The sequence below is a fragment of the Mirounga angustirostris genome, unplaced genomic scaffold (assembly GCF_029215605.1).
Source record: "Mirounga angustirostris isolate CCGP_5_RB_7025 unplaced genomic scaffold, mMirAng1.0.hap1 SCAF_12, whole genome shotgun sequence".
NCBI lineage: Eukaryota > Metazoa > Chordata > Mammalia > Carnivora > Phocidae > Mirounga > Mirounga angustirostris.
The window spans coordinates 34,431,836-34,459,189 of NW_026991720.1; the positions used below are offsets into that span (position 1 = coordinate 34,431,836).

Here is a 27,354-nt window from a genome sequence, read left to right on the forward strand (position 1 = left end):
TTAAGACTATGTTTTAAACTCCTATACTAACTATGATTTGCAGTATAAATGGATCTGAATCTTTCCTAGTTCATTTAGGGGCATGAGTCATGTGATTTACATAAGGAAATTAGGAAATCTTTAGAGAGGGAAGTAACAAGACAAAAAAGCCTCAAGTTTTAAATGACAGTCAAATTCATTCAAATATCAATGTATCAGTTAGGTAGAAAATAAGCTAAAGCACAATAGAGAGCATTTTTTTATTTCAAAATAATGTATTCAGGATAACACAGGTCCAGTTTAAAAATATTAAAGGTAAAGTTTCCACATTTAAAAAGAGACCAAATCTATAACTGTAAACTGAGGCACTTAGTCATCATGGCCACGTAATTCAACAAAACATTTTACATACAGAAATTCTAATATATACTGAAACTATTTTCACATTTTCCTACTTTGGTTTTTTCCATTTTTTAAAATTATACAAGATACTTTATGGAATGACTAGAGTAGACAACAGAGGAAAAGTACTGTGAATATAAATATGAAAAAATTCTATCAATTAATGTTCTCTGTTATGGAGAAACATTACTTTAAAAGTGCTAATATTTTCATTGCAAATAGTGGCAGAATATATTTAAATATTAGACAAACCACTTGGTTGAAAAATCTTGCAAGATAAAAAGTGACACATTTTAACAATTCCAGGTCATTAAAAGGCTTTATATGTCAATACACAGATGATATTCCTCTATCCTAATAGATACGCATAAGTTAACTTTGGGTATAGGTAAATATTCAGATTCTGGTTACTATGAAATAGTACAAAGATGTTCTTATATTTAATGTAACAAAGACACTCTTTAGACAAGAGAAAGACAGCAGTTTCCTATAATTCTATTTAAACCCAACAATTTAAAGGGTGTGTGTGTGTACATGCACAAAGCACTGAAAAGGGGAGTCAGGAGCTTGCTTTTTTTTTTTCCTTTAGGTCCTTTAAAAGTAATGATGGAAGTAGAAGCTAGGTTTTATCTCAAAGGAAAAACCAGAGGTGACATTCCTATGCTTTAGGTTTAAAACCTTTCTTAAAAGGCTTAGGTTTGCCAAAGGCTTCCTACAAATATGAATTTGTTTTCACTATCAATTTGAATTTCATCTGGAAGAACTAAAAATAACTATTAATCCAAAAGTATCCTTCCAGAATTTCTACAAGGAATTACATTAAATCAAACCAAACTACAATTCTGGGAAGAGCAGACTTAGTAGGAGAGCACACAGTAGGGAAATTTACTCCCACTTTCATCTGGGCTACACAAAGTGTCTATGTCTTACTAACTATATGCTTAAGTCGATTATGAGACTATTTCTTTACACTTGCAGCATCTTGATAACCTGCAGTGTTGGTTTAATTTAACATAAAATTGCAATACTGAAATCTGGTCACAGTAGTGGATGTCCCACTGCACTGGAAGAAAGGGTTTATTTACATTTAAGATGAGCCATGTTTATAAAACATCAGTTACGAAGCAAAACAAACAGCCTCCGCCTCCTACAAAAGCCTGAAAGCTCTCCAAAAAACCCCCCAAAACAAAACATTTTTGAATAAATCAAAATCAGAATACTGAGATTTTAATAGTTAAAAAATCACTTAATTTAAATGCATTTTGTCAAAAGTATTCCACATTCTTTATAAAATAGAGCTATTTTAATAAAGCATTATATTCTTATCAAAAATTTTATCATAACATTGAAATGATGTGTAAAAAACTGCATATTTTTAGTTAAATTTTATAGTCTTCAACCAAAAAAAAAAAAACTGTATTCCTGCAACTAAAGAAAATACATACTTAAGGCATTTTTCTTTTAATGGCTAAAGGGCACACACAGTTCAGGCTCCCCACCTAAAGCTTGGTCTCACTAAATCTAATCCATCTAAGCCATAGATGGATCACTCATCCTAAAAGCCTCCTGAAATGCTACCTTCTCCTTGAAGCTTTGTGCATATTCCAGTAGGCAAGAGCTATTCTGTTCTGTGTATTCCTAGAGCCTTTTTAGTCTCTCTCTCTCCCTCTCCCTCTGTCCCCGTCATAATCCTCACTTCAGTATGCCTTGAGGAATGGGGTTTGTACTTGACAGGTCTCTTTCCTCTGCTAAACTGTATACTCCTCTGGATGGGAGTTCAGTGGCATTCGCCTCTGCATCTGAGCAGGCCATTACACACAGTAGGCGCTCAATGTCTGATGAACAAGGGGAGAAAGGGAGAATCCAGTACGGAACTGAACCCTGGGTCCCCAGCTACGGTGTGGGTTTGTTTCCCAAAGTTCACTTTAAAAGAAGGGATGCTTACTTTGAACCATGAAGAGATAGACATCAAAACTAAATTGTCTGTTTTAAATACCCACAGAGAAATAATACATTTGGAGCAAGAGGCTCCTAAGAATGGTTAAAAGAAACAGAAACATGCATAAAAAGGAGGAGACATTTAGGTTTTTTTTTTTCTTTTTTTTTGGGGGGGGAGGGTTCAAAATGTCCCTCAGTCATTGTAACTTATTAAGTTTAAAAGTAGTTAAAATTTCACATATTAAACCACGTAGATTCGGTTAGAGAGAAACAGGCTTCCGGAGATTTCTTGAAATAATGAGTTAACAGTGCAAACACTGGGTTGCTTCATGAGAATCTTACCATGTGCTTTTCTGCGCCCCCCCAAAGAAAAATTTTAAAACACTCCAGTTTTAACACAAACAGAAGATAAATACCTACGAAGGAAAACAAATTCCACAGCACTCCATACAGATTTCCAAACAGTCCGATGATTCACAACAGGCATCCACGATGCCACAATCCGTGTCACAGGGGCAGTTACAGTCCTCCCCCATTTCGTCTCCACAGCAGCAGCAGCAGGCTTCGGAGGTGCAGCTGCCACAGGGGGCCTGGCCCAGCACGATATTGCAGAGGGTGAGGAATTCACAGAACAAGCAGGCCAGGATACAGTGGACACAGCAATCTGCATTTTCAGTTGGGAAGAGACCCCGTAGTGAGGGGGGAAAAAAAAAAAAAGAACACAAATAGAGAAATCCTCAGTGGACTGAATGATAAGAATTGATCAAACTAATCCAGAACCCCATGCCATGCGGTCTTAGAAGTCTTCCTGTGGGGGACACCTGGCTGGCTCAGTTGGTTAAGCGTCTGCCTTTGGCTCCGGTCAGGATCCCAGAGTCCTGGGATCGAGTCCCACATCGGGCTCCTTGCTCAGCAGGGAGCCAACTTCTCCCTCTGTCTGCCACTCCCCCTGCTTGTGCTTGTGCCCATGCTCGCTCTCTCTGACAAATAAATATATAAAATATTAAAAAAAAAAAAAAAAAAAGAAGTCTTCCTGTGGGCTGAGAGCTCACAAAGAAACTTACATTTTAGATGCGCAATCTTTAGAAGCGGGTATTGCATTCAGGAAACAACCAGCCAACCAACCGACCGAATAGGTGGTGGTTGTGTGTGTACAAGTATGTGCACGTGGCTGAGATTTTAGGTTATTCGCACACGCTGTGCAGCGGTCTTCGTCCTAGGTTCTACTTCTCTGTGCCTCTTACCTATCTTCCCTATATCCTACTGCTCTCCATCGCACAGGCTCAACACTTCTGTGACACTCAAGTTCTTTAGAAATAGACACCTGACGGCTCCACCCACCTGCTCCAAAACTGGAAGGAAAAAATATTCAGTATGATACATTCAGTATATTACCGAACTTCTTCAGGGTTATACTGTCATCATGGTTTGTAAGGTAATTTTATAAAGATACTCTTACAAAGAGCTAGATTTATTATCATATGAAGAAAATAGAGTTACCTGCCAGATAGGCAGTTCTGTTCAATATGCCTTCAGAGAGAGACGAGTATTAACTAGTTCTGACACGTGTGACCTTAACTTTCTACTTCACTAGGGAACGCTTCTATTTCAAGGCTGAAAGGGGAATCTAGAAAAACTCACTTGACGTTGAAGAACATTTAACGGAGTACTCTTAAAGCCCTAAGAATCTTCTTGAACATAAGATTCTTTATATATTAATCATAGAACACATCATACTCAGAACTATCTGTATTGGATCTGTCAGTTTCAAGGGGGGAAAGAATGGCCATCCCACCCAGCCTTAGAAGGAGAAGCTTACATCTTTGGAGGCTCCTTTGGTCCCTTCCTAAGCAAAGCTTCCTCTCCCAGAATATAATCAATGTCTTGAATTTTGACTGAATCTTTCCCTTACTTTTCACAACAGTGAATGTGGAAACATCCCTCAGTAACCTAACAGAAAGGAAAAGGGTACCTGAGGAATTCCTGTGAGTAGCATTTTTTTGCTCAACGCTGTTAATTTACCCTCAATGATTCGTGTTGCTAAGTTCACTTATTTTCCAGGTGTAGAGTATCCCAGTTGATTAAATATACCATAATTAATCCATACTATTTATGAATATATTTGTCATTTCCAGTATTTTTGCCATTCCAAATAGTAGTGTTTGAACAGTTTTGTGCAAGTATCCTAGAGCTCACGTGCTAGGTCACTAGCAGAACTGTTGGCTAACAGGATATGCAAACTTGTTTCCAAAGCCATTGCTCCAAATTTTACTCCCCTCAGCCCCCAACCAAGTTTGAGAATGCTCAATACCCACAACCTCACCAATCTTGGAGACTGTCCTACTTCCATAAATGCCAGTTAGTTGAGTGTGAAAGGGCATCTCATGGTGGTTTTACTTTGCATTTATGTCTTCACTAGTAAGTCTAGACATCTTTTCGGGTTTCTTCTTCTTTGAAACAGGTGTTTAGGCCATTCATGTTCCCCCCTCATTTTTCTAGTTATGTTTTGTTTTCTTACTGATTTGTAGAAGTTCTTCATATATTCAAGATACCAGTCCTTTCTCAAAAATGACTGTTTGCTCTCAATATGTGGCTTTTCTTAGGTTAAAATAACGAGACAGATGAGTTAATTTTTAGACCTTGAGAGTTTAAAGTAATAAAAAGAAATCTAAATCAAATCTTGCAGTTAGCTAGAGGCCCGTGATTGACTACATGGCTGAGGAGGCATTAACAGGATTTGGTAGCAGAATGAAATACAAAGTTTTAATGTCTGATTCAGAAGAAGGGAGCCCAGCCATGCCTATACACAGAAAGGAGAAGAAACCAATAATCAGGAGGGGAGAGACTGAATGTGATTGTTAAGACATCAACAGCCCTCAAGATAAAAAGGGACAGGAGTGACCCTCCAAACTAAACAGCTCATCCCCACTCAGAGGACCTAGTTATTCATTGGAAATTAAAAGCTCTTCCAGGGGCGCCTGATGGCTCAGTCGTTAAGCGTCTGCCTTCTACTCAGGTCATGATACCAGGGTCCTGGGATCGAGCCCTGCATTGGGCTCCATCCCAGGGTCCTGGGATCGAGCCCTGCATTGGGCTCCATCCCAGGGTCCTGGGATCGAGCCCTGCATTGGGCTCCATCCCAGGGTCCTGGGATCGAGCCCTGCATTGGGCTCCATCCCAGGGTCCTGGGATCGAGCCCCACATCGGGCTCCAGGCTCCGCGGGAAGCCTGCTTCTCCCTCTCCCACTCCCCCTGCTTGTGTTCCCTCTCTCGCTGTGTCTCTGTCAAATAAATAAATAAAATCTTAAAAAAAAAAAAAAAAAAAAAAAGCTCTTCCAGATTTTAGATAGCGACAGTTGTCGTACAGAAAGGAGGAGCCCTAAATCCAGAGCAGGATCTGTCCAAACTCCTACTTTTAGCCAACAAGATTCACAGATTAATTTAAGTCCATTAAACTATTTTTAGTAAACAAAATGAAAAAGACAAGTTCTTAGCTGTCAATAGATCGAACACTCCTTTCTAGCCTATCTATAACACAATGTGATTTTTTTTTCCCAAAATGTGATTTCTATAATAGGTATGAGTGGTTGTTTTTCATAGAATGGGAAGCCTAGTGTTAATGAAGGAAAATTATTTATTGGCTGTTTTCAGAATTAAGGAATATGTTACCTTAGAAGAGAAGATGTTTTCATCACTATTTTTTTTTAAATATTTTATTTTTGAAAGACAGAGAGAGAGAGTGCGCACGTGCACAAGCAGGGTGGGTAGGGGTAGAAGGAGAAGCAGACTCCCCACTGAGCAGGGAGCCTGATGTGGGACTCGATCCCAGGACCATGACCTGAGCCAAAGGCAGATGCTTAACCATCTGAGCCAGCCAGGCGCCCACACTATTCCACTTTTTAAAAACTATTTTCGATACTTACTTTGTACTAAACTCTGTTTAAGGCTCTTTTCAAATATGAATTCCCTTAATTCTAATAATATTTTCAAGAAGCAGTACTGGTATGATCCCTGTTTTACCAATATAGACTTAGAGAAATTTTTGAAAATTCGCCCCAAGTCCTAGAGGCCAGCAGCAGAGTCAGAGTGAGAAGCCATGCACTTCGCCGGGATGGGCCAGGCTCTAATCCAGCATGCTGTGCTGACCGCGGGGGCAGAGCACTTGGTTCATCTTCCTTGGGGGAAGATCAGTTATAAATCCAAAACTTTCTGATTTGTCTTGATCTGTTTTTAGCCTTGATTCATGTTCCTTTCCTTTCTAAAGATGATTCTGAATTTCACTTTTAATGAAGAGTTGATAGTAAAGGTTAACCCTCAACAAGAGCAAAGTTTATGAGTTGGAGAACTGATAAGCAGCCGGTCACACTGTGGAAATAGAAGACAGTAGGCAGCCAAGAGAGATGTCTCAAAAGAAACAAATCTGTCAATTTAAAGCATAAAAGTTAAGGTCCATACATACATGAACAAAAGCACTGAGCAGATGACATAGGAATTCTAGTCAAACATGGTAATGACGCACATCTCAAAAGAGTAAGTTCTTTATGTAAATACTAAAACTTAAACATACACAAAAAGGACATCCTCTTTACTAGCTAATTGACTAGAAAACCACTTTGGGCTACTCTGAAAAACCAGTCTATTCAAGGACACCTAAAAAAAGCCACAAACCAAAATGCAGTTTAGAGATTACAGTGATAATAAACAAGGTGCATCTACAGAGACATGGACCGCAGATACAGTCATTCTCTGTCCTTTATAAGTAAAGAACTACCTAGGTATGACAACAACAAGAAGATCCCTAAATTCTCTCAAATCAACTTATTTTTCTTTTTAGTTGTGCTCTAGAAAGAGCAGTTGGATCAAATTGTGACCTGAGGTAATGAAAAGGTTAAAGTAAGACCAAAGAGCTGACAGTTTCTACCACTGGCACCCCACCCCCTGCAGGGGGATCAACAATCCTAAACAGCATTACGATGTTGGTTTTATGTGAAGCAGAGAGAGGATTAGAAGTATTAGCAAACTAAGAAGACTAAAGAAGAGAGGAGTCCTCTGCATCGATGTAGTTCACAGTCAGAAATAATTCTTTCCCCCCCTGTTCTGGAGGTTTTTCATTTTTATGGTTTTATTCAGTCATATTTGCTGTTTTTGCCAAAAGTATTTAACCTCTGAGAAGCCAACTAGGTTCTGGGAAGGATGCCTGTCTCAGACTGGGCCAAGCAAGAATTGCACAATTCAGCGTACTATTGAGAGGGGAGCTCAGCACAAGACTGACAGCTACTGTAAGTTTAGGAAAACAAAGGAACACACCAGCAGTCAAGTACCTTGCAAGAAGCCATAAAAAGAAAGCTTTAGCACAACGTTTGATTAAAAGAAACCAAAACTGTTATGAATGACTGCAGACAACAAACCCAAACAAAATCTTTTGAGTCCTATGAAAGGTCATCGGTGTTAAGCCCATGCAGCTGGTCTATCTGGAAAGCGTCTAGCTGTCCCATGCCATGAAGGTAACACCTGAAGCCTACATAACCAGCATCTTAGATGACTGGTGGAAACATCTGTGACCAGTCCAAGGGGCTTGGTTCTGTTTAAAATGAGACTGGAGACTCATTTTTATAAAAACACATTAGTTTAGGGGGCACCTGGGTGGCTCAGGGGTTAGGCGTCTGCCTTCTGCTCAGGTCATGATCCCGGGGTCCCAGGATGGAGCCCCACATCCGGCTCCCCGCTCAGTGGGGAGCCTGCTTCTCCCTCTGACCCTCTCCCCTCTCATGCTCTCACTCTCTCTCTCAAATAAATAAATAAAATATTTAAAAAAAAAAGAACACATTAGTTTAATAACGAAATGATCCCAAATTGATTAGCCCAATCATATGTGACCCAAAATGCTAAGAAAATACGAGGGAAGCAGTTACAGTGAATGGACCCCTGACTAAGACCCATCAGAAATCTATCTGCACAGTAAACTCAGCTCTCTTCTAAAGGAGTCTCTTACATTTCTTTAGTTTTCTTTTTTTTAAGATGTGGTATGACAGATGCTCTGAATTTCTTGGAACAAAGACCCCAAACAGCAGAGTACTGGGAAGCGCAGAGCAACAAATTCTGAGAATAACCCACAAACCATTTCTGAGTGCATGCAGATTTGTATGTGTTTTATCTCGACTAATCTCTAATAATGTTTCCTATGACTTATATGCTTGAAACTACTTTCTTAATCAGGTCCCCAACAAGTAAACTATATACAGAGAAAAAGAGATTTGTAACCATTTTTAACAGACCAACAGTATGCCAAAAAGCAATTGTAGATAAAAATATGAGCAGTCAACTATGCTTAATTAGTAATTTAGGAAATTGCATGGAGATCAAACCTGACTTTACGACCAAAGCTACAGAGAACCCACAGGTGTTCCCATGTCTTTGGCTGCTAAGGCTCACATTTGCCCGGTGGGGGTACAAAGGGGCTCATTGTACAGAGGATGCCTAATTGGGTGGAGGCATTCTTCTTCCCAGACGCCGCTTCACTGCGACCGTTGTTTCTCAATGCAAAATAAAAAAGCAGGCTAGAAGTGGGTTTTAGTAATCCTGAATCACAGCCAGGATAGCTAAGTATCTGGCCTCCGTGAAAAGCCAGCTGTGAGGGATGAGACACAGACATCTCCAGGGAATTCTCCTCAAGTGTTTGCAGGGGCAGGAAATATTTACTAGTAGAGCACGGTAGCTCAGCTCCAAGTAGCCCTGTGTCTCCAAGCCAGAGGACACACAGCATTCTGGCCTACAGCCCTAGAATGACCTGCTGCCTGCATAAATTGGCCCAAAGTGTCCCTCCTACACAGAACTCTCTGGCACACTGCTGGCCCCGTGAGGCCATGCATCTCAGCCAGAACACAGTCAACATTTTCCTAGTGGGGAAGAAAGTGAGTTAGGTCAGGAGGTAAAAGGAGAGAAGAGCTATATTTTCCACTGCACTACAAAGAAGACCACACTTAGGAAAACTGAGCAATTATATTTACTATTATCTTTCCTCTCAGCAAATTCAAAAGAACCTTGGGAAAAAAAATTGTTCTCCCACATCCCACAAAGGGACTCCTTGATTTTCCTCCCACCTGTCCAAATCTTGGATTCTATCCTGCACTTATGAGAAGTGCATTTGCATTTTAAATTACAGTTAAGTGAATAGCAGATTTTTTTTTTTTTTTTTTTGCTTTTCTTACTCGTTTATCCTGCTGCCTGCTCCATGGTTGATTCATTAAATATTCCAAACTCTGAGAGATTTGATCCAGTAATTGTTAGTCATGACTTAACTGTAGCACTGAGTCAAGGAATCCTTTCTAAAGAGCCACATCTTACTAAGTCTAGGAACAGAGCTTATATACCAGAACCCCCTTTCCCCACCGCTCCCTCAACCCCAGGAGCTGTACAAAGAAATCCGAAGAGGCATAAACACTCAGTTAGTAGAGGTATTTATTTAAAATATTTCACATGTACAGTTAGTGAGCAGAGAAGAGGGTAAAGAAAAGCTTAAAAAAAAAAAAAAGGCGCAACTAACATTTACATTACTTTAGCTAGATGCCAAATTGGATAGCTAGTAATAACAGTACTGTCCTCAGAGGGTTGCAATGAGGATTAAAAGGGGCAATGCCTACAAGTACTCAAGAAGGGACTTATCATGGAAGTACTTACTAAGTACTGGTTACTGTCATAGCAACAAAGATAATGGAAGATTTATTCTAGGGAGGCCACACCGCTTTACCTAGCAATATTTCATTCACTCTGATCACCCCACCAAAATCGGGCCATTCCATTTTAACCGAAGGAGGTTTAAAAAGGCTCGGGTCATAGTTGAAACACTTGAAAAGGGAGACCCAAAAAGGCAACTGCAAGAGACAGAATCTGCAGAAGAATGAAGCACGCAGAAATCGGCCTAGGAAAAATTAGGAAATCTTATGCTTGGCTGCAGCAGAAGACTTAAAATAATCATCTTTTTCCACATTTAAATTACGTTCATTTATTTTTCTCCGGAAGCTGGAAGGCATAAACAGAGAAATGCTATAATTTACCTGAACTTAGTCAATGTTGACTTTATTCAATTGGCCAGTTGGAAAAGCTCTAATCCGAAAGGTTTAATTAATAAAGTTGAATGTAACTTTTGGATAACAAAATCCACTTTAGGTCTTAGAAGCACTTTCCTAGAAAGAATATGTTTAACGGTCTTCTTAGTTGGTCACAGTGCCATGTATGGCTAGGAAAAAATATATTTTTTCATTAAAACTAGGATTTACATTCTTAAAACTGTACAAAAATGATCTAAGAAATCTCTCCCCAAACCTTAACGTTTTTCCCATTTTTCACAACTGTGTCTCTTTCACAATTCACATTTCAGTTTCTCCTCTTCTTATTTGTGCTTGTCTAAATACTGTGCAGGGTACATTCAGAAATCAGCTTTTTCTTTTTTTTTAAGCCAAATAGTGCCCAGTGGGGGTGACCCTGCAGAAGGTGGTGGTGGTGATGATGACAGTGAAATAACAAGACCCTTGTCTTATCAGATGCTTGTTATGTATTGATATTTATAGAGGTATAATTAACATGTAACATTAGTTGCAGGTGTACATGATTCAATGTGTTTGCACTGTGAAATGATCACCACAATATGTCTAGTTACTATCTGTCACCATAGTTTTCTCAGGAGAACTTCTAAGATCTACTCTCTTGGCAACTTTCAAATAGTCAGTATGTTAACTATAGTCACCATGCTATACATTACATCCCTATGACTTATTTATTTTATAAGTGGAAGTTTGTTGCTTTTGGACTCCTTCATCCATTTTACCCACCTCCACCCACTGCCTCAGGCCACCATAAATCTAATCTGTTCTTTTACCTACAAACTCTGTTTTTGGATGCCACATGTAAGTGTGATCCTAGGGTATTTGTCTTTCTCTAACTTACACACTTAGCATAATGCCCTTAAGGTCTATCCATGTTGTTGCAAAGGCAAGATTTCCCTCTTCTTTTTTATGGCCAGATAATGAACACACACACACACTATATATATAGTATAAAAAATTATATATTTTAAATATATGTATTGATCACATCTTTATCCAATCATCCATTAAGAAACATTATTTCCATATCTTGGCTATTATAAGTAATGCTCCAGTGAATATGGGGGTGGATATGCCTTTTAGAACTAGTCTTTTCAGCACTAGAATTACAGAGTCATATAGAGTTCCTTATTTTTTTTTTTAATATTTTTTAGATTTATTTATGAGAGAGAAAGAGAGGGAGAGGGAGAAGCAGACTCCCCACTGAGCAGGGAGCCTGATGCAGGGCTTGATCTCAGGATGCCAGGATCATGACCTGAGCTGAAGGCAGACACTTAACTGACTGAGCCACCCAGGCACCCTGATAGTTCCATTTTTAATTTCTGAACAACTTCCATACTGTTTTTAATAGTAGCTATACCAATTTACATTCCTAACCAACAGTGCACAAGGGGTCTCTTTTCTCCACAACCTCAACACTTGTTATTTCGTGTCTTGTTGATACTAGCCAATCTGACAAGGGTGAGGTGGTATTTCATTGTGATGTTGATTTGCATTTCCCTGTTGATTAGTGGTGTTAAGCACCTTTTCATGGGACATGCTGACCATCTGCATATCATCTTTGGAAAAATATCTATTGAAATCTTCTGCCCATTTTAAATCAGATTGGTTTTTTTTGCTGTTGAGTTGTATGAATTCTTTCTATATTTTGGATATTAACCCCTCATTTGATATGTTTTACAAATATTCTCTCCCATTCGATAGCTTGTGATTTTGTTTTGTTGATGGATTCCTTTGCTGTGCAGAAGCCTTTTAGTTTGACGTAGTCATACTTGTTTATTCTAGGTTTGCTTTTGGTACCAAGTCTAAAAAATTGCCAGCAGAGTAGAAATCAAGGAGTAGCTTACTGCCTATATTTTCTTCTGAGTTTTATGGTTTCAGGTCTTATAGTCTTTAATCTATTTTGAGTTAACTTCTGTGTATGGTATACAATAGTGGTTCAGTTTCATTCTTTTGCACTTGGTTGTCTAGTTTTCCCAGTATCATTTACTGAAGAGACTTTTACTCATTGCATATTTCTTGGCTGTCAAAAATTAATTGACCATATATGCATGGGTTTACTTCTGGGCTCTCTATTCTGTTCCATTGATCCATGTGTTTGTTTTTATGTGAATACCATCATGCTATGATTACTACAACTTCGTAATATAGATAAAAATCAAACAGTGTGATGCCTCTAGCTTTGTTGTTGTTTCTCAAGATTGCTTTGGCTATTCAGAATCTTTTGTAATTCCAAATAAACTTTAGGATTGTTCTATTTCTATTAATGCCCTTGCCATTTTGATAGGAATTTCATTGAACCTGTCGATTGTTTTAGGTATGGACATTTTAACAATATTCTTCCAGTGTATGAGCACAGAATATTTTCATACATGTTTGTCTTGTCTTCAGTTTCTTGCACGAATGTCTGGTAGTTTTCAGGGTACAAGTATTTTACCTCCTGGGTTAAATTTATTCCTGGGTATTTTATTCTTTGAAGCAAATGTAAATGGGATTGTTTTCTTAATTTCTCTTTCTGATATTCTATTAGTATATAGAAATGCCACAGATTTTTCTTACTGATTTTGGATCCTGCAACTTCACTGAATTGGTTGATTAGGTCTAAACAGTTTTTTTGTAGGAGTGTATAGGGTTTTCTATACATATTATGTCATCTGCAAATAGTGATAGTTTTACTTCTTCCTTTCCAATTTGTATGTCTTCTATTTATTTTTCCTGCCTAATTGCTTGGGTCAGAATGTCTAATACTATGTTGAATAACAATGGTTAAGAGTGGGCATCCTTGTCTTACTCCTGATCTTAGAGGAAAAGCTTTCAAGCTTTTTACCTTTGAGTATGATGTTAGCCGTGGGCTGGTCTAATATGGCTTTTGTTATATTAAGATATATTCCCTCCATACACAATTGTTGAGATTTTTAATCATAAATTTATGTTGAATTTTATCATAGTTTTTCTGCATCTATTGATGATCATATAATTTTTATCTTTCGTTTTATTAACATGGTGTATACATTAATTTGCAGATATTGAACCATCCTTGCATCCCTGGAATAAATCCTATTTGATCATAATGTATGTCTTTTAAATGAACTGCTGAATTTTGTTTGCTAATATTTTGTTGAGGATATTTGCATGTATGTTCATCAGGGAAACTGGCTTCTAATTTTCTTTCTTGTAGCATCCTTGTGTTGTTTTTGTATCAGGGTAATGTTGGTCTTATAAAATGAGTTTGGAAGTGTTTCCTCCTCTTCTATGTTTTTGGAAGAGTTTGAGAAGGATGGATATTACTATAAATGTTTGGTAAAATTCACCAATGAAGTCATCTGGTCCTGACTGGTTTGTTGGGAGATTTTTGATTACTGATTCAATCTCCTTACTAGTAATCAGTCTGTCCATATTTTCTATTTTATTATGATTCACTCTTGGTAGGTTTATGTTTCTGGGAATTTATTTCTTCTAGGTTGTCAAATTGGTTGGAATATAATTGTTCATAGTAGTGTCTTAAAATCTTTTGTATTTCTGGGATATCAGTTGTAATGTCTCCTCTTTCATTTATGATTTTGAGTCTGCTTTTTTGTGTGTGAATTTAAAGGTTCACCAATTTTGCTTATCTTTTCAAAGAAACAACTCTTGGTTTCATTGATCATTTCTATTGTCTTTTAAGCCTCTATTTCATTTACTTACACTTGATCTTTGCGGCTTCTTCCTTCTACCAACTTTGGTCTTCATTTGTTTTCCTAACGCCTTGAGGTATAAAGTTAGGTTGTTTTTAGATTTTTCTTATTTCTTGAGGTAGGTAGTTATCATTATGAACTTCCCTGGTAGAGCTGCTTTTGCTGTATCCATTATTTTTATGTTGTACTTGTACTTTCATTGTCTCAGGGCATTTTTTGATTTCTCTTTTGACCCACTGGTTGTTCAATAGATTGTTATTTAATTTCCACATATTTGTAAATTTTCCATTTTTCTTGTAATTGATTTCTAATTAAAGACAACTGTGGTTGGAAGAAATGCTTAATATGATTTCAACCTTCTTGAGTTGATTTAGTCTTATTTTGTGGCCTAACATGCTCTATCCTGGAGAAAATTCCATGTACACTTGTGAAGAATGTGTATTCTGTTACTTTTGGGTGTAATGTTCTGTGTATATTAAGTCCATCTGGTCTAATGAGCTGCTTAAGGACAATGTTTCCTTATTGATTTTTCTGTCTGGATGACCTATCTATTGACAAAAGTGGGGTATTAAAGTCTTGTTAGTACTGTTAGTATATTGCTATTTCTTCTTTTGGGTCTCTATTGTTAGTGTATTGCTATTTCTTCTTTTGGGTCTGTAAATATTTGCTTTACATATTTAGGTGTTCCTATGTGGGTAAATATTTAAAATGTTATATCCTTTTGTTGGATTGCCCCCTTTATCAGTATGTGATTATCTTGTTTCTTTTTATAGTCCTTGTTTTAAAGTCTATTTTGCCTGATCTAAATACACCTACTCCAGCTTTCTTTTGGTTTCCAATTTGCATGGAAGATCTTTTACCATCCCTTCACATTCAGTCTGTGTGACTTTACATCTGAAGTGGGTCTATTATAGGGAGCACACAGATGAATCTTGTGTTTTCATTTAACCCTTTTAATAGAAGAATTTAGTGTATTTACATTTAAAGTAATTATTGATCGGCATGTACTTACTGCCATTTGTAAATTGTTTTTTTGGCTGTTTTGTAGCTCTTCTGTTTCTTCCTTTGTAACTTAAGATTTTCTGTAGTGGTATGATAAGATTAATCTTTTTCATATTTTGTGGGTGTATCTGTTATAGGTTTTTGCTTTGTGGTTAGTAAGAGGCTTACATATAATGACATTTCTAACAGTCTATTTTAAGTTTATAACTTGTTTTTTTAATTTTATTTTATTATGTTATGTTAATCACCATACATTACATCATTAGTTTTTGATGTAGTATTCCATGATTCATTGTTTGCATATAACACACAATACTCCATTCAATACGTGCCCTCTTTAATACCCATCACCAGGTTAACCCATCCCACTACCCCCCTCCTCTCTAGAACCCTCTGTTTCTCAGAGTCCATAGTCTCTCATGGTTCATCTCCCACTCCGATTCCCCCCCCCCTTCATTTTTCCCTTCCTACTATTTTTTTTTTAACATCTAATGTATTATTTGTTTCAGAGGTACATGCATTCTAAAGCTCTATATGTTTACTTTCCCCCTCTTTTTTGATGTCATATTTACATCTTTTTATCTTAACTACTTATTGTAGCTTTAGTTATTTTTACTACTTTTCTAACCTACACTCTATAAGTGATTAATCTGCCATGTTTACAACATTATTCTGAGTTTCACTATATATTTACTTTTACCATTGAGATTTATACTTTCATATGTGTTTCTGTTACTAATTAGTACCCTTTAACCTCAGTTGAATGAAGTCCCTTTAACATTTACTGTAAGGCAGGCTTAGCTTTTGTCTGTCTGAAAATGCTTTCTCTCTCCCGAAATCCAGAATGAAAGCTATGCTGGAGAGTGTTCTTGGTTGTGAGGTTTTTTTCTTTCAGCACTTGAAATATATCGTGCCACTCCCTTCTGTCCCAAAAAGGTTCTGCTGAAAAATCTGAGGATAGTCTATTGGGGTTCCCTGCTGTACATATGTTGTTTTTCTCTTCCTGCTTTTAAGATTCTCTCCTCTTTAACTTTTGACATATTAATTATAATGTGTTTTGGTGTGTGTCTCTTTGGGTTCATTATATTTGGAAATCTCTCAGCCTCCTGTATCTGGATGTCTGTTTTCTTCACCAGGTTAGGAAAATTCTCACCCATTACTTCTTCAAATAACTTTTTTGCCCCTTTCTCTCTTTTCTCCTTCTGTGATCCCTTCAATGTGAATGTTGGTCCACTCGATGTCACATAACTTCCTTAAAGCTATCTTATCCATATTTTTTTTCTTTCTGCTGCTCTGATGAGGTGAGTTCCACTGCCCTGTTTTTGAGTTCACTGATCCTTTCTTCTGCTTCAAATAGTCTGTTGTTGAATCCTTCTAGCATATTTTTCAGTTTGGTTTTGTATTCTTCAGCTCTGTGACTTCCATTTGGTAATTTCTTACATTTCTTTCTTCTCCCAAATTTGGTGAACTTCTTTAAAACCATTATTTTGAACTCTTTGTCAGGTAAACTTTTTCTTGGGTTTTGTCTTGTTCTTTCTTTTAAAACATATTCTTTATTCATTTTTCTTGACTCTCTATGTTGCCTCTTATGCATTAAATAAAACAGCCACCTTGTCCAGTGTGAAGGAGTAGAGTGGCTTTGTGTAGTAGATAAATCTTATTGTTCAACCCTATCCTAGCTCTTGGTTGTCTCTCAAACCTTTGTGATTGTCCAACAGCCTACTTTATTTTTAGTGGCTCCCAGTGGTTGAAGAGTGTGCTAAAACTTATCAATGTTCCAAAAGGAAGGATCTCAGTCAGCACCTAGATTCAAACTGTTTAGAAGACAGACCCCTCCCCCCCAACAATAGCAGTTTTTAAAGTATGCAGCCCACTGCCTTCCAAGGCTAGACAATCTAGAGGTGTTCACTGGGTGGCAGTTACAAAAATCAGGGCAGCAGATGGGTATACAGGTTCCTTTTGGGAGGATACTGGTAATCTGGAACAAGGCAGAAGGAGAGCTTAAAGAAAGCATCCATAGGCCCGTGGAGTGCCTATCAGTAGGTCCCTAGATATATGCCCCACCTGAAGCCTGCCCAAAGTCAAAGCTCATGTTAAGCAAATAGGCTTCTCTTGCAGAAAACTAGGGGTATGTTTCAGTCTGCTATCTGTCCAATGCCCTAGGAGTGTCAGCTGGCCATGAACAGTCTCTCCTCTGTTAGTCTGTGGGACCCAGGAACACAGGCCCTGCTGTCCACCAGAGCTAGACAATCAAATGGTGTCCCTGGGCAACCAGACACAGGTATAAGCTCATCTTCTCCCAAAGACAGTGGCATTCTAGATGACAAAGATAGTGCCCCCACTGTGAGGTTTCTGGAGAGGATTAGAGTGGGTTAGTTGGAGGGATGCAGAGGGAAAGCAACCTCTCTAAGGGGGTACCTGCCAGCTTCAGTCCTCAGAGTACTTCGGCGACCCCTAGATGTGTATTAAATTAGATGCCTGCCCCTCACTTGTTTATGTTTATGTTAAAAAGTATTTGCTTATCTTAAGGTTTAGGTCTAACCTCTCAATTAGCTGCCTCTATACTGAGGTATGGGGGTCCAAGGGCACAAGCCCATTAATAGCCTTTCCTCAGTTCAACGTAGTCTTTTTTGGGTCTTAGATGAGCCCCCAAACTTCTAGCTTTGTAAACCAAGGGGGCTTGCATCCCTAGCAGATGCAGTCTTAAAGGTTAGGGTGCTGAATGTGGGGTTCAAACCCTTTGCTCTTCAGGGAGAAGTTCCACATTTTGAGTTCCCTCCTACTTGTAAATCACTGCGCCATAGTGAGCTTTATGGCAGGACAGCTTCTCAGCCTCTCTTGCTTGCTTTGGATGTGGGTTTTTTTATTTGCCCTATGTGAAGGGTTCCCACAGCTAGTTTTCAGGTTCTTTTCAGAAGAAATGGTTCCATATGTAGCTGTACATTTGGGGTGTCCATGGGAGGAGGTGAGTTCAGAATCTGACACCGCCATCTTGAACAAGCCCTCCCTCTATCAGATGCTTAGTCACCGGTTATTAGCCTGTAACTGAACACACAGGATGGGCCAGGTTACTTGTGACACAAGATCTTATGGGAGCAAACACACACAAAAAGAGAAGCTGACAGTGTTCACAGGGCTGGGATCAGGCACCCTCATTCTCCAAGCACTTGCACCTCTGCGATCCCAAGGGTCTCTCAGTTCCTGTTGCTGCAAGCTCCTATGGAGGCAGAACTGCGACTCCAGCAGGGGGGACGGGCCTCCCACAGGCACGAATAGCCTTGCCTTGAGAAGGCCTAGTGACGTGCTCCCTGGTCCTGATAGAAGAGCCAGGCCCCAACCAAAGAGGCACAGCAGTCTGACAGACACTCCAGGCAAGATGAAGAGGCACAAGCCAAGTGAAATGAGACACCAAAGCACATTTCAAAGTAGTGCACAGGAGGTAAATCCTGTTATTTATGGAATTAATTTGTGATTCAATGATGGCATTATTACTCTTTCCACATCCCTCCCTCTCCACCCATGTTATCTATTAATACCATTTGGGTTTTTTTTTTTTTTTTTTTTTTAAGCCTCAGATGAACAGGACAGCATGACATTGAAATTATAAGGTATAAATACCTCCACCTTAATTTAGTGTACAAACAATTTTGGAGCCAAGAAAATCCATGAACATGTTATTTGCAAGTACTCTAATACTGACACACCTGGTTTTCTCATCCAATAAAAATTCTATAGCCTTGTTATTATAAATGGTAGAAAAGAAGATAAAAAATAAAACCCCTCTTACTGCGCTGCCTTTTTCTGCTCTGCACTTCATCAGCTTCCCCCACCCCCCCAGCTGAGTTTCCGAGTCACAGCTCATTACCGAGGGTGGCCATTCAGGCCAGCAAATGCCAGAACGACTGGAAGAAATGCCACAAGTGTCTGTGGTGGTTGTCTGTCTGTCTGGTTTTGGTGAGGCTTCTAGCAACAAGGAAATGACATTCTTGGGGGCACAAAAACATATTTTCTAAGTCTTGACTCTGTCACTAATTGGCTAGATGACCTTGAACACATCATTTCACTCACTGTCTATATGCACATAATGAAGGAGAAAATGATCTCCAAATTCTTTCCAGGCACTAAGTTTCTATGAAAGTCTAGCTCATGGTCTTTTCTTGGCCTTGAACAGAGCCATTACTTGGCTTCATTGATATTCAAAGGACAATGGAAAGTTAATTAATGCTGAATATGTGTCGGCCCCAAGTTGGCTAAGCCCCAGGAGCAGGTGGTCCCATGGTATGTGTTAGGTGAAGAGAAGGTAAAGGTGGCTCTAGCTAGTGGGGAGGTTATCCAAAGGCACACAGGCAAGAACAAGATAGTTTTAGAAATGCCAAGTGGCTCAACATTGTTAGGGCAGGGAAAACCAAGGAGAAAGTCTTCAATTTTCCATTTTGGAAAGGAGGAGGCAGGAACAGCATCAGTGATAATTATATGGTGTCAGGAGGGTCAGGTAAGGTGACTTTAAGGAATATAATGGGGGTCCTCGGATTAGCAGGAGTTGGTAAGACAACGGATGAGGCAATCATCGGAAGAGAATAGTCAAGTATGACTCCCTAGTTTCTGGAGCCGTTTACCAAGAAAGAAACATGGGAAGAAAAATAGTGTGGTTTAAAATACTTTGGGGAGGCACCTGGGTAGCTCGGATCTTTATCTTAGGGTTGTGAGTTCAAGCCCCACACTGAGCTCCATGCTGGACATGGAAAGTACTCAAAGGAACCCACTTAAAAAAAAATAAGACATGGTAAGTCTGAAGATACTCGAATGGAAATGTCAAAGAGGTGGCTGGAGACACTGGCCTAGAGCTTAAGAGACAGATAGATCCAGGGTAGGAAGTCACAGGTAGCTGAAATTCTTACAGTGAATAAAATTATTAAGTTGTCCAGGGAGAATGACATCATTTGAGAAAAGGACTGAGAAAAACTGAGGACTTACCAAGGACGTAGAAACTCTAGGAAAGGGAGGTGACATGGAAGCAAGAAAGAAAAAGATTTCAAGGAGATTGTGTCAAAGACTGTGCTTAGCCAGAGAAATTTCAGTGATGTGATAGGGATGAAAGTGAATAGCAGTGGGAAGGAGTAACTGAAAAATGAGGAAGTAGAGACGGCAACTGCAGATATCCTTTTAAGAAATCTATGCAGAGAAAGCGTCTTCTCCCCCTGGAGAGTGAGGGAAAGCTTCCGAGAGTTTCATTTAAGGAGAGTGGCAACCGAATAGAACAGCCATTGTGGAAAATAGAGCAGGTCCGTGTAGTTCACTGCAATGTCCCAGTCCCCAAAAGGGTGCCTGCCCCTGAGCAAGCTCGCTAATGATTTGCTGAATGAATGAGGGGCACACCAAAGGTTTGCTGAGGGATTCTGAAAATCCAGTTGAGACCCAAGACCACACATGGATCATGATGGTGATTTTTATGGAGGGCCAGGTTTCCTCAGTAGTGCTCAGCTCCCTGGTACGGAGAGAAGTTGAAAAACACAGTCTAGATTTTGGTTCTGAAAGGCAGGTATGCCGGGAGGACAGGGTCTCAAGCAAGTTAAGAGGTTCAGCAAGGGATCCAAGTATCAATAAAGAAGACAATATTTGGGAGGCCAGATATATATAATGGGGTCAACTGGTGTTCAAGAGCCAGTATGTGCATATTTTTAAAAAATTATACTTTCAGTCAGAAGTAAGTAACCAATTTATCAAAAGCACTAGATTAAAAAATAGGACTGCTCTGTAGACTCTCTTACACAGGCCTGGGCACAGGGCAGATCCTTAAATACCTGTTGACTTCATGAAATTCATTTGTATGGCCTGAGACAGACATTACTTTGGGTTTTACTTCATCTCCTGTCACTCCACAGAACACATTTTCCAGGAGCTATCTACCCACAGATGTTGAAAAGTTCTTTCTAAAATTAACTACTCTTCTGTCATTCCAAAATGCAATTTCTGCATCCCTCACTGAGCATAATTATTAGGGAAAAAAATAAACTCCAGCTTCTAGTGTCAACTTTAAATTATGTTATGGGGATATTATTCCCCAAGAGGTCCAGTTCTTCCCATCTGATTTCCCAAGAGAACTCAGAGTAGAAATTTAGGCAGGTTTAATACGTCTTTGGAAAACTAGTATATTAATCCATTGTGCTCTTTTCTTTCAATTATCTTCACATTTCCCCCCAATTCCTGGATTTCTCAATCTTCGAGGATACAACTACTATTTATTTGTATGAATATTTTCCCTTTCAGAGAAAGGAATATCAGTAATTTCCCTGAGCAAACTGTTTCTAGTTATTCCATTTTATTCTTCTAATTGCCTCCTCTACCTACCTGAGCCAACTTCTACCACCTTCCATTTTCACTTCGGTTGAGTGTACAAGAAGTAGGGAAGTCAAGACAAACTACCAGGGTCCGGTGCTGGGAAGAGGGCCTGAAGCCACACTAATCCCTTAGGAAGAGTTGCCTGAGACCCCGGAAACAAAATTTTCACCACGTTGTTGACTTTTGATATATTTCTTCTGTTTTCTCCTGTATTTTTATGGAGAGTTAAATGAAGATTACCCAAACTATGGCACGCAAAACCACAGAAATAATTTTCTCCATGCTTCTGTATCCTGATACTGCTGACTATACTGTGGTTAAAAAGAAGTAATTTTAGGGGCGCCTGGGTGGCTCAGTTGGTTAAGCGACTGCCTTTGGCTCAGGTCATGATCCTGGAGTCCTGGGATCGAGTCCCGCATCGGGCTCCCTGCTCAGCAGGGGGTCTGCTTCTCCCTCTGACCCTCTTCCCTCTCGTGCTCTCTGTCTCTCATTCTCTCTCTCAAATAAATAAATAAAATCTTTAAAAAAAAAAAAGAAGTAATTTTACAAAAGTATGCATGAAAAGGTAAACGTGAGAACGGTTACTTGGGAATTTACTATCTAACAGTTTCTTAAGGTGGAAATTTGGATATGTCTTTTATAAAGCTTATTTCAATTTCATATGAGCAAAAAAAAAAGCTATTAAAAAAAAGTTGTTCTCTGCATTATGAAAACTACACCCAGAAATGTAAGGTTACAAAGGAAATTACACTACAAAGAATGCTGAGGATGTAGCAAAGCAGGGTAGAGCAGGTATTGTTTTTTTTGCGTCACAGACAAAATATTTTTGAATGTGTAAAGTAAAAATGATTTCAAAGGAAACCAATTATGTTGAAAAGTTATTAAAAGTTGAGGTAGAATAAAAATATTATAAGTATGTGCTTTTTCTCATACATCAATAATAAGATTCTGTGGTGATCTGGTAACTACCATAATTTTACAGTAGTGATTAGCATAAACAACATTTCAGGATTTCTGCAACAATGGTAATAGGACATGAAAATATCAGTGACAAAGTCAGAGGTACTACTCATGCTACTGAAGTTTAGCATTTCCTTCAATTATAAATGGAAATAATAGATACCACGTATAGAAGGTAAGGAAATGAAGTTGTTGTTTTTTCTCTCAAAGTTACGGACCATTCCCAAAGCTAAGAACCCCTCAACTGGAGGATCCTAAGTGAATCTTTCAAAAAGCTTCCTAGTGTATTCAACTTAAACCTTCTATATAAGAAAAAATTTTACTTTGCGAGAATTTTTCAGAAATAAGGCAAATTCATACCATCAGCTCCCCCTCTATCCCTTTTATACTATACTGAGAGTTATACAAATTATAAAAGGTCCTCAAAAACTGTACTAATTTAACACTATATATTGGTATTAAAATTAGTGAAAACATTTCCAAGAGAAACTGTATACATTTCTGTTACTTCACTTGATTTTTTAAAATTACATTCTCAAATGACCCTACCTAACTCCAAGAGTGAAGCAACTATGTATTCTGAACGACATCAACTCAAATATCACGAGAGTTTAATTCATTGTTTAAAAAATCTTGGGTCTTAGCTTAAAAGAAATAGTCCTGAAAATCTCCATGTACCCATACTCACAAACATACAAGCTAAGAATACTTATTGGAAAATAACATTAAATCATCACTATTGAAAATGTCATGAATCACTGTCATTTGGGTTCCTCTAAATTGCAATAAATTGTTCAATGAAATCATGCAAAATTTCTGAGTCAGGAGGGAGAGAAAGTAAGAAAAAGAGAAAAATAAGGGGAGAGACAGATTGGGGTAGGGGGGATGAGAAAGACAGGCAGATGGACAGAGATGTGGAAGGTATACTTTGGAGCAACAACCAAAATGAGCCAAAACTTGGCTTGCAGGCCAGATCTGCAAAGATAGAAGCTTCCCTAGGGACAAAACAGACCTATTCCTAGAGATGAAGGACACCCTTTTGTTCCTGTTCCAAATTAATTTCCCCCCAAAATTACAGTTCTCTATTCTGAAACATTTTAGTGTGTATTCAGCCAGTGAAACAATAGATCTTTTGAGTATAAAGAGATGATGGTAGGGGCAAACAAAGGAAAGAACTGAAAGAACATAGTGAAATATGGGGCAAAAAAACCCCAGGAAATTTATGAAAGCACCAAGACAAAAAACACACAGTAGAGTATCATCAAAAACGGTTTTAGTTGAAGTCAAAGGAACATGAATATAACCCAGTTAAACTTAACATTTTGAATTTTCTCTTTTTTCCAGATCATCAGTGGGCAGACCACATGATATTTGGACATAAATTAAGGTATGGATTACACATCAGTATTATCTTCAGTTCATTAGCTTTATTTAAATTTATTCTTCAAACCTCAGAAACTGAACTGATTTTTTTTTTTTTTTTACAGTGTAAATACTGTAGCTAAATTTTAGGCTAAATTTATCGTGAGCATCTGAGATAAAGTTTTGCTGTAACTGGTCACCTCCGATATGTGAAGACAAAAATTATATCCAATGAGCAATACTTTGGTACTATTTTCCCTCTGTATATTTCACAAACTGTAAGAGACTCATGAGTCATCAGCCAGTTTTTGTCAGAAGATTCAAAACATCCTGCACATTCTGTATCTTTTCCCAAAAACTTCCTCCTTTGAGAATTGTAGTATTACGCAGTGTCTAGTGCTATTATTGTAACTATGAAATAATTTTTTGAAGTCCCTCTAAAACGAATGGAAACTTTTATCATAATTAACATCATTCCAAATGATAAAATATTTTCTTAAAGTGGAAGGTTTCCAAAACTATAAGTCCATGCCAAATCCTACTGGCCATCTGAGGGATATCCGGCTAAATAAATGTGTAGGGCCTGCTGTATGTATTATAGTGCTTATATGTAGGAGGCACTTTCTAAGATCACCTTTAAAGCATGGCTGCTTTAACACTCTAAAACTGGTGAAGGATATAATATAGATACAGATATCAATAACTACAACCTAAGGCATTTTGTAACATCTCCTCCTCTCTCTCCTACTCCAGGACATCCTGCTCTCACCTTAAGTAACTCATTACCAGTAACACAGTATCTCCCATTTCTAAAAACATTCCCCTTCAGCAAAATTCCTTGAACCAGAGTAGCCTAGACTTGCATCTTTAATTCTTCTCTTTTGAACCAACTTCGATCAGACTTTTGTCCCCATCACAACACCAAAAGTATGAAGGTCACCAATGACCTTCACAGGAAAATGTCAAGGGTTACCTCTCACTCATCCTTTTGGATTTCTCAGTTGCATTTGACTCTTGAAACACTTTGTTCACTTGGCTTCCAAGCTGTCCCTCTTTCATGGTGCCTTCTCCATCACCAGTTACTCATCTTTTTTTTTTTTTTTTAAATGGTTCCTCTTCCTTTTCTGACCTCTCTATGTTGGAGTAGTCCAGGGCTCCTGCATCCTGAGCAGTGGTTCTTAACTCTGCATGCATACTGAAATCCTGTGGGGAGCTTCTAAAGGAGACTGATAACTTAGCCACCCCTACCGCATTCCAAATGAATTAGAATCTCTGGGGACAAAGCCCAGAGAGTAGTAATCTACTTCCTACTCCTTTGGCCCAGAAGCTCTTACTCCAAATACTCAGGGCCAGGATGGAGAACCCCAGGCCTAGGGAGTGCCCTCCAACGAACATTCTATACCTTGATGACTCATAAGATATATCTCAGGCTGCAGACCATTCCTCTGAATTCCAGACTCCTCCTTTCACATCACCACTTAAATAAAGGGTATCTCAATCCACGTCCATGACCAAAATCCTTACCTTCCTCCACCAACAAAACCCTGTTCTTCCTGTAGCCTTCTCATCTCCATTAATGACAACTCATTACTTTAGACTGTTTCGACCAAAAAACTTGGGAATCATCCTTAAATTTTGTCTCTCACACTGAAATCTCATCATTCAGTAAATCTTACCCTGCCTTCAAAATACATTCCGGTGTAACATCTCCCCACCTCCACCGCTGCTACCCTGATCCAACCCAGCCATCTTCCATCTGACTTCTTACAAGAGGCACACAGCAGGCTTCCATCTTCGGCCCTCATGTGCCTGTAGTGGACTCTCAGCCCCAGAAGCAGGTCATGTTTAAGAATGGTAAGTTAGATCATGTCCTTCATCTGTTCAAAATCCTTACACTAGCTCTTCAGCATCCCCCCTCACTATTCAAACGTCTTAGAGATATTTGATCTCAGAGTAAGAGGTCTGAAGGTGCCCAATGTCTTTACTTCTAGGAAAAACACAAGAGGTAACAGGATTCCATTACCATCTTTCTTAAAAACTTGAGGAAAAGAATCACATCTTTTGTCAGATTCTCAAGCCCATGAACCAAAAATGAATCACTGTGTAAGAGACCATCATAATCAATATTCCAATTTATTAGAGGTTAGGTCTTAACCTTTTCAAGCTTTTGCTTGCAACACTAATTCAGTCAAGAGTAGGCCATATTAAAAGATAAATTTACTTTAAATATATTTTAATATTAACCTGTCTTCTATTTTTCTGGATTATATAGTAGTTTCCTTACTCATTGTTCCTATACTTCTCTTGTAACTAACTCTTTAACTGGTTTTTTTACTTGTTGATGTTATTTCCTTTCTTATACTATAAACACACACACACACACACACACATATATACATACATATATAAGCTATGATTTAAATTCAATTCTAAAGTATAAGAAGCTCTAAACATCCATCAACCTGTGGTCCAAAATACAACAGTCAGAAATGTGGAATTCAGAATCCTAACTGCCCACCCTGTCAATGCCTTCCATTCAAATGCCAGTTAGTGTTCCTGGAATGAGGTAGGAGTGGGGGCTTGAGATAGGCTTTTAATCACTTGAAGTTAATTTCCTCTTATGCAGTCATTCCACAGAAGTTACTCAGAAGGCTTCTAAGATTAATCAACCACACAACAGAGTAGTCATCTAGGTTAACAATTCAGTAAATGCTTCTCTGGTGGCTCAATTCTCTTCTTTGGTGATGGATATACAACCACACAATTCAGTATCATTGAACTCAAGAGCTGAACTCTGAAGAACCTATATGCCGGCTTGTCAAGAAGTTAATTACCTTTTTATATATTCAAACTTTTCCTCTCTCCTAGATCCTTTCCATCGAAATGTAACACATTCAAAGCTTTCCCATCTTAAAAAGAAAGAACACCTAACAACACAACCTCCCTGGAGCCATACTTCCACCCTGGACTTTAGCCTTTCTAGAACTATTGTTATCAGTGAGTTTCCTCAACATTCCACAACCTACATCATTCAGGCTTCTCCGTGAAAATGGCTCTAAATTAGGTCACCAAATGATATCTACAATGAAATCCAACAGAATTATTTCAGTATTCATCCTGCTGAACCCGTCAATTATCCGGTGCAGTCCTTTTCCTAAAACATTCTTTCCATGACACTACCCTTTCCAATTTTTTTTTTTTCCTCAGCAAGATAATCGTCCTCCTCTCTTTGCCTCTGACCTCTCCCGTAGGTTATCTTATCAGGGTCTTGGCCTCACTCTGACTTACTCTACTGGACATCACCTGTGGAGAAAAGTCTGAACTTTCCATGGGATTGTCTCCTAAGCACGCAAGCTGAACTCCCATTCCCAACCCACCAAGCTGGCTGGCCTCCAGTGATCCCTGAGTCACTTAGTTTTCAGCCATCTGATTGTTTCTCTTAAATCTCTTGAGAAAACTCATCCAAATTCACAGTTTCAAATATTCTCTCTACGAGAATATAAATTAGCATACCTGGTTCTAACTCCTCCCAAGCTCCAAGTCTGTATTTCCAAATGCTCTTGGATTGTATATCATCTTTTGAAAGCGACAAGGTC

At 38.6% G+C, this 27,354-nt stretch overlaps 1 protein-coding gene across 1 annotated transcript in view; it reads right to left on the reverse strand.

Annotated features, from left to right (window-relative positions):
* Nucleotides 1-225: 225 nt before the first annotated feature.
* The window catches only part of MDFIC (MyoD family inhibitor domain containing), an 89,641-nt gene continuing 62,512 nt past the window's right edge, over nt 226-27,354 (reverse strand). The window contains exon 5 of the mRNA XM_045864380.3: nt 226-2,983. Coding sequence (XP_045720336.1) covers nt 2,736-2,983 — 248 coding nt within the window. The 3' untranslated portion in view covers nt 226-2,735. The remainder of the gene's footprint in view (nt 2,984-27,354) is intronic.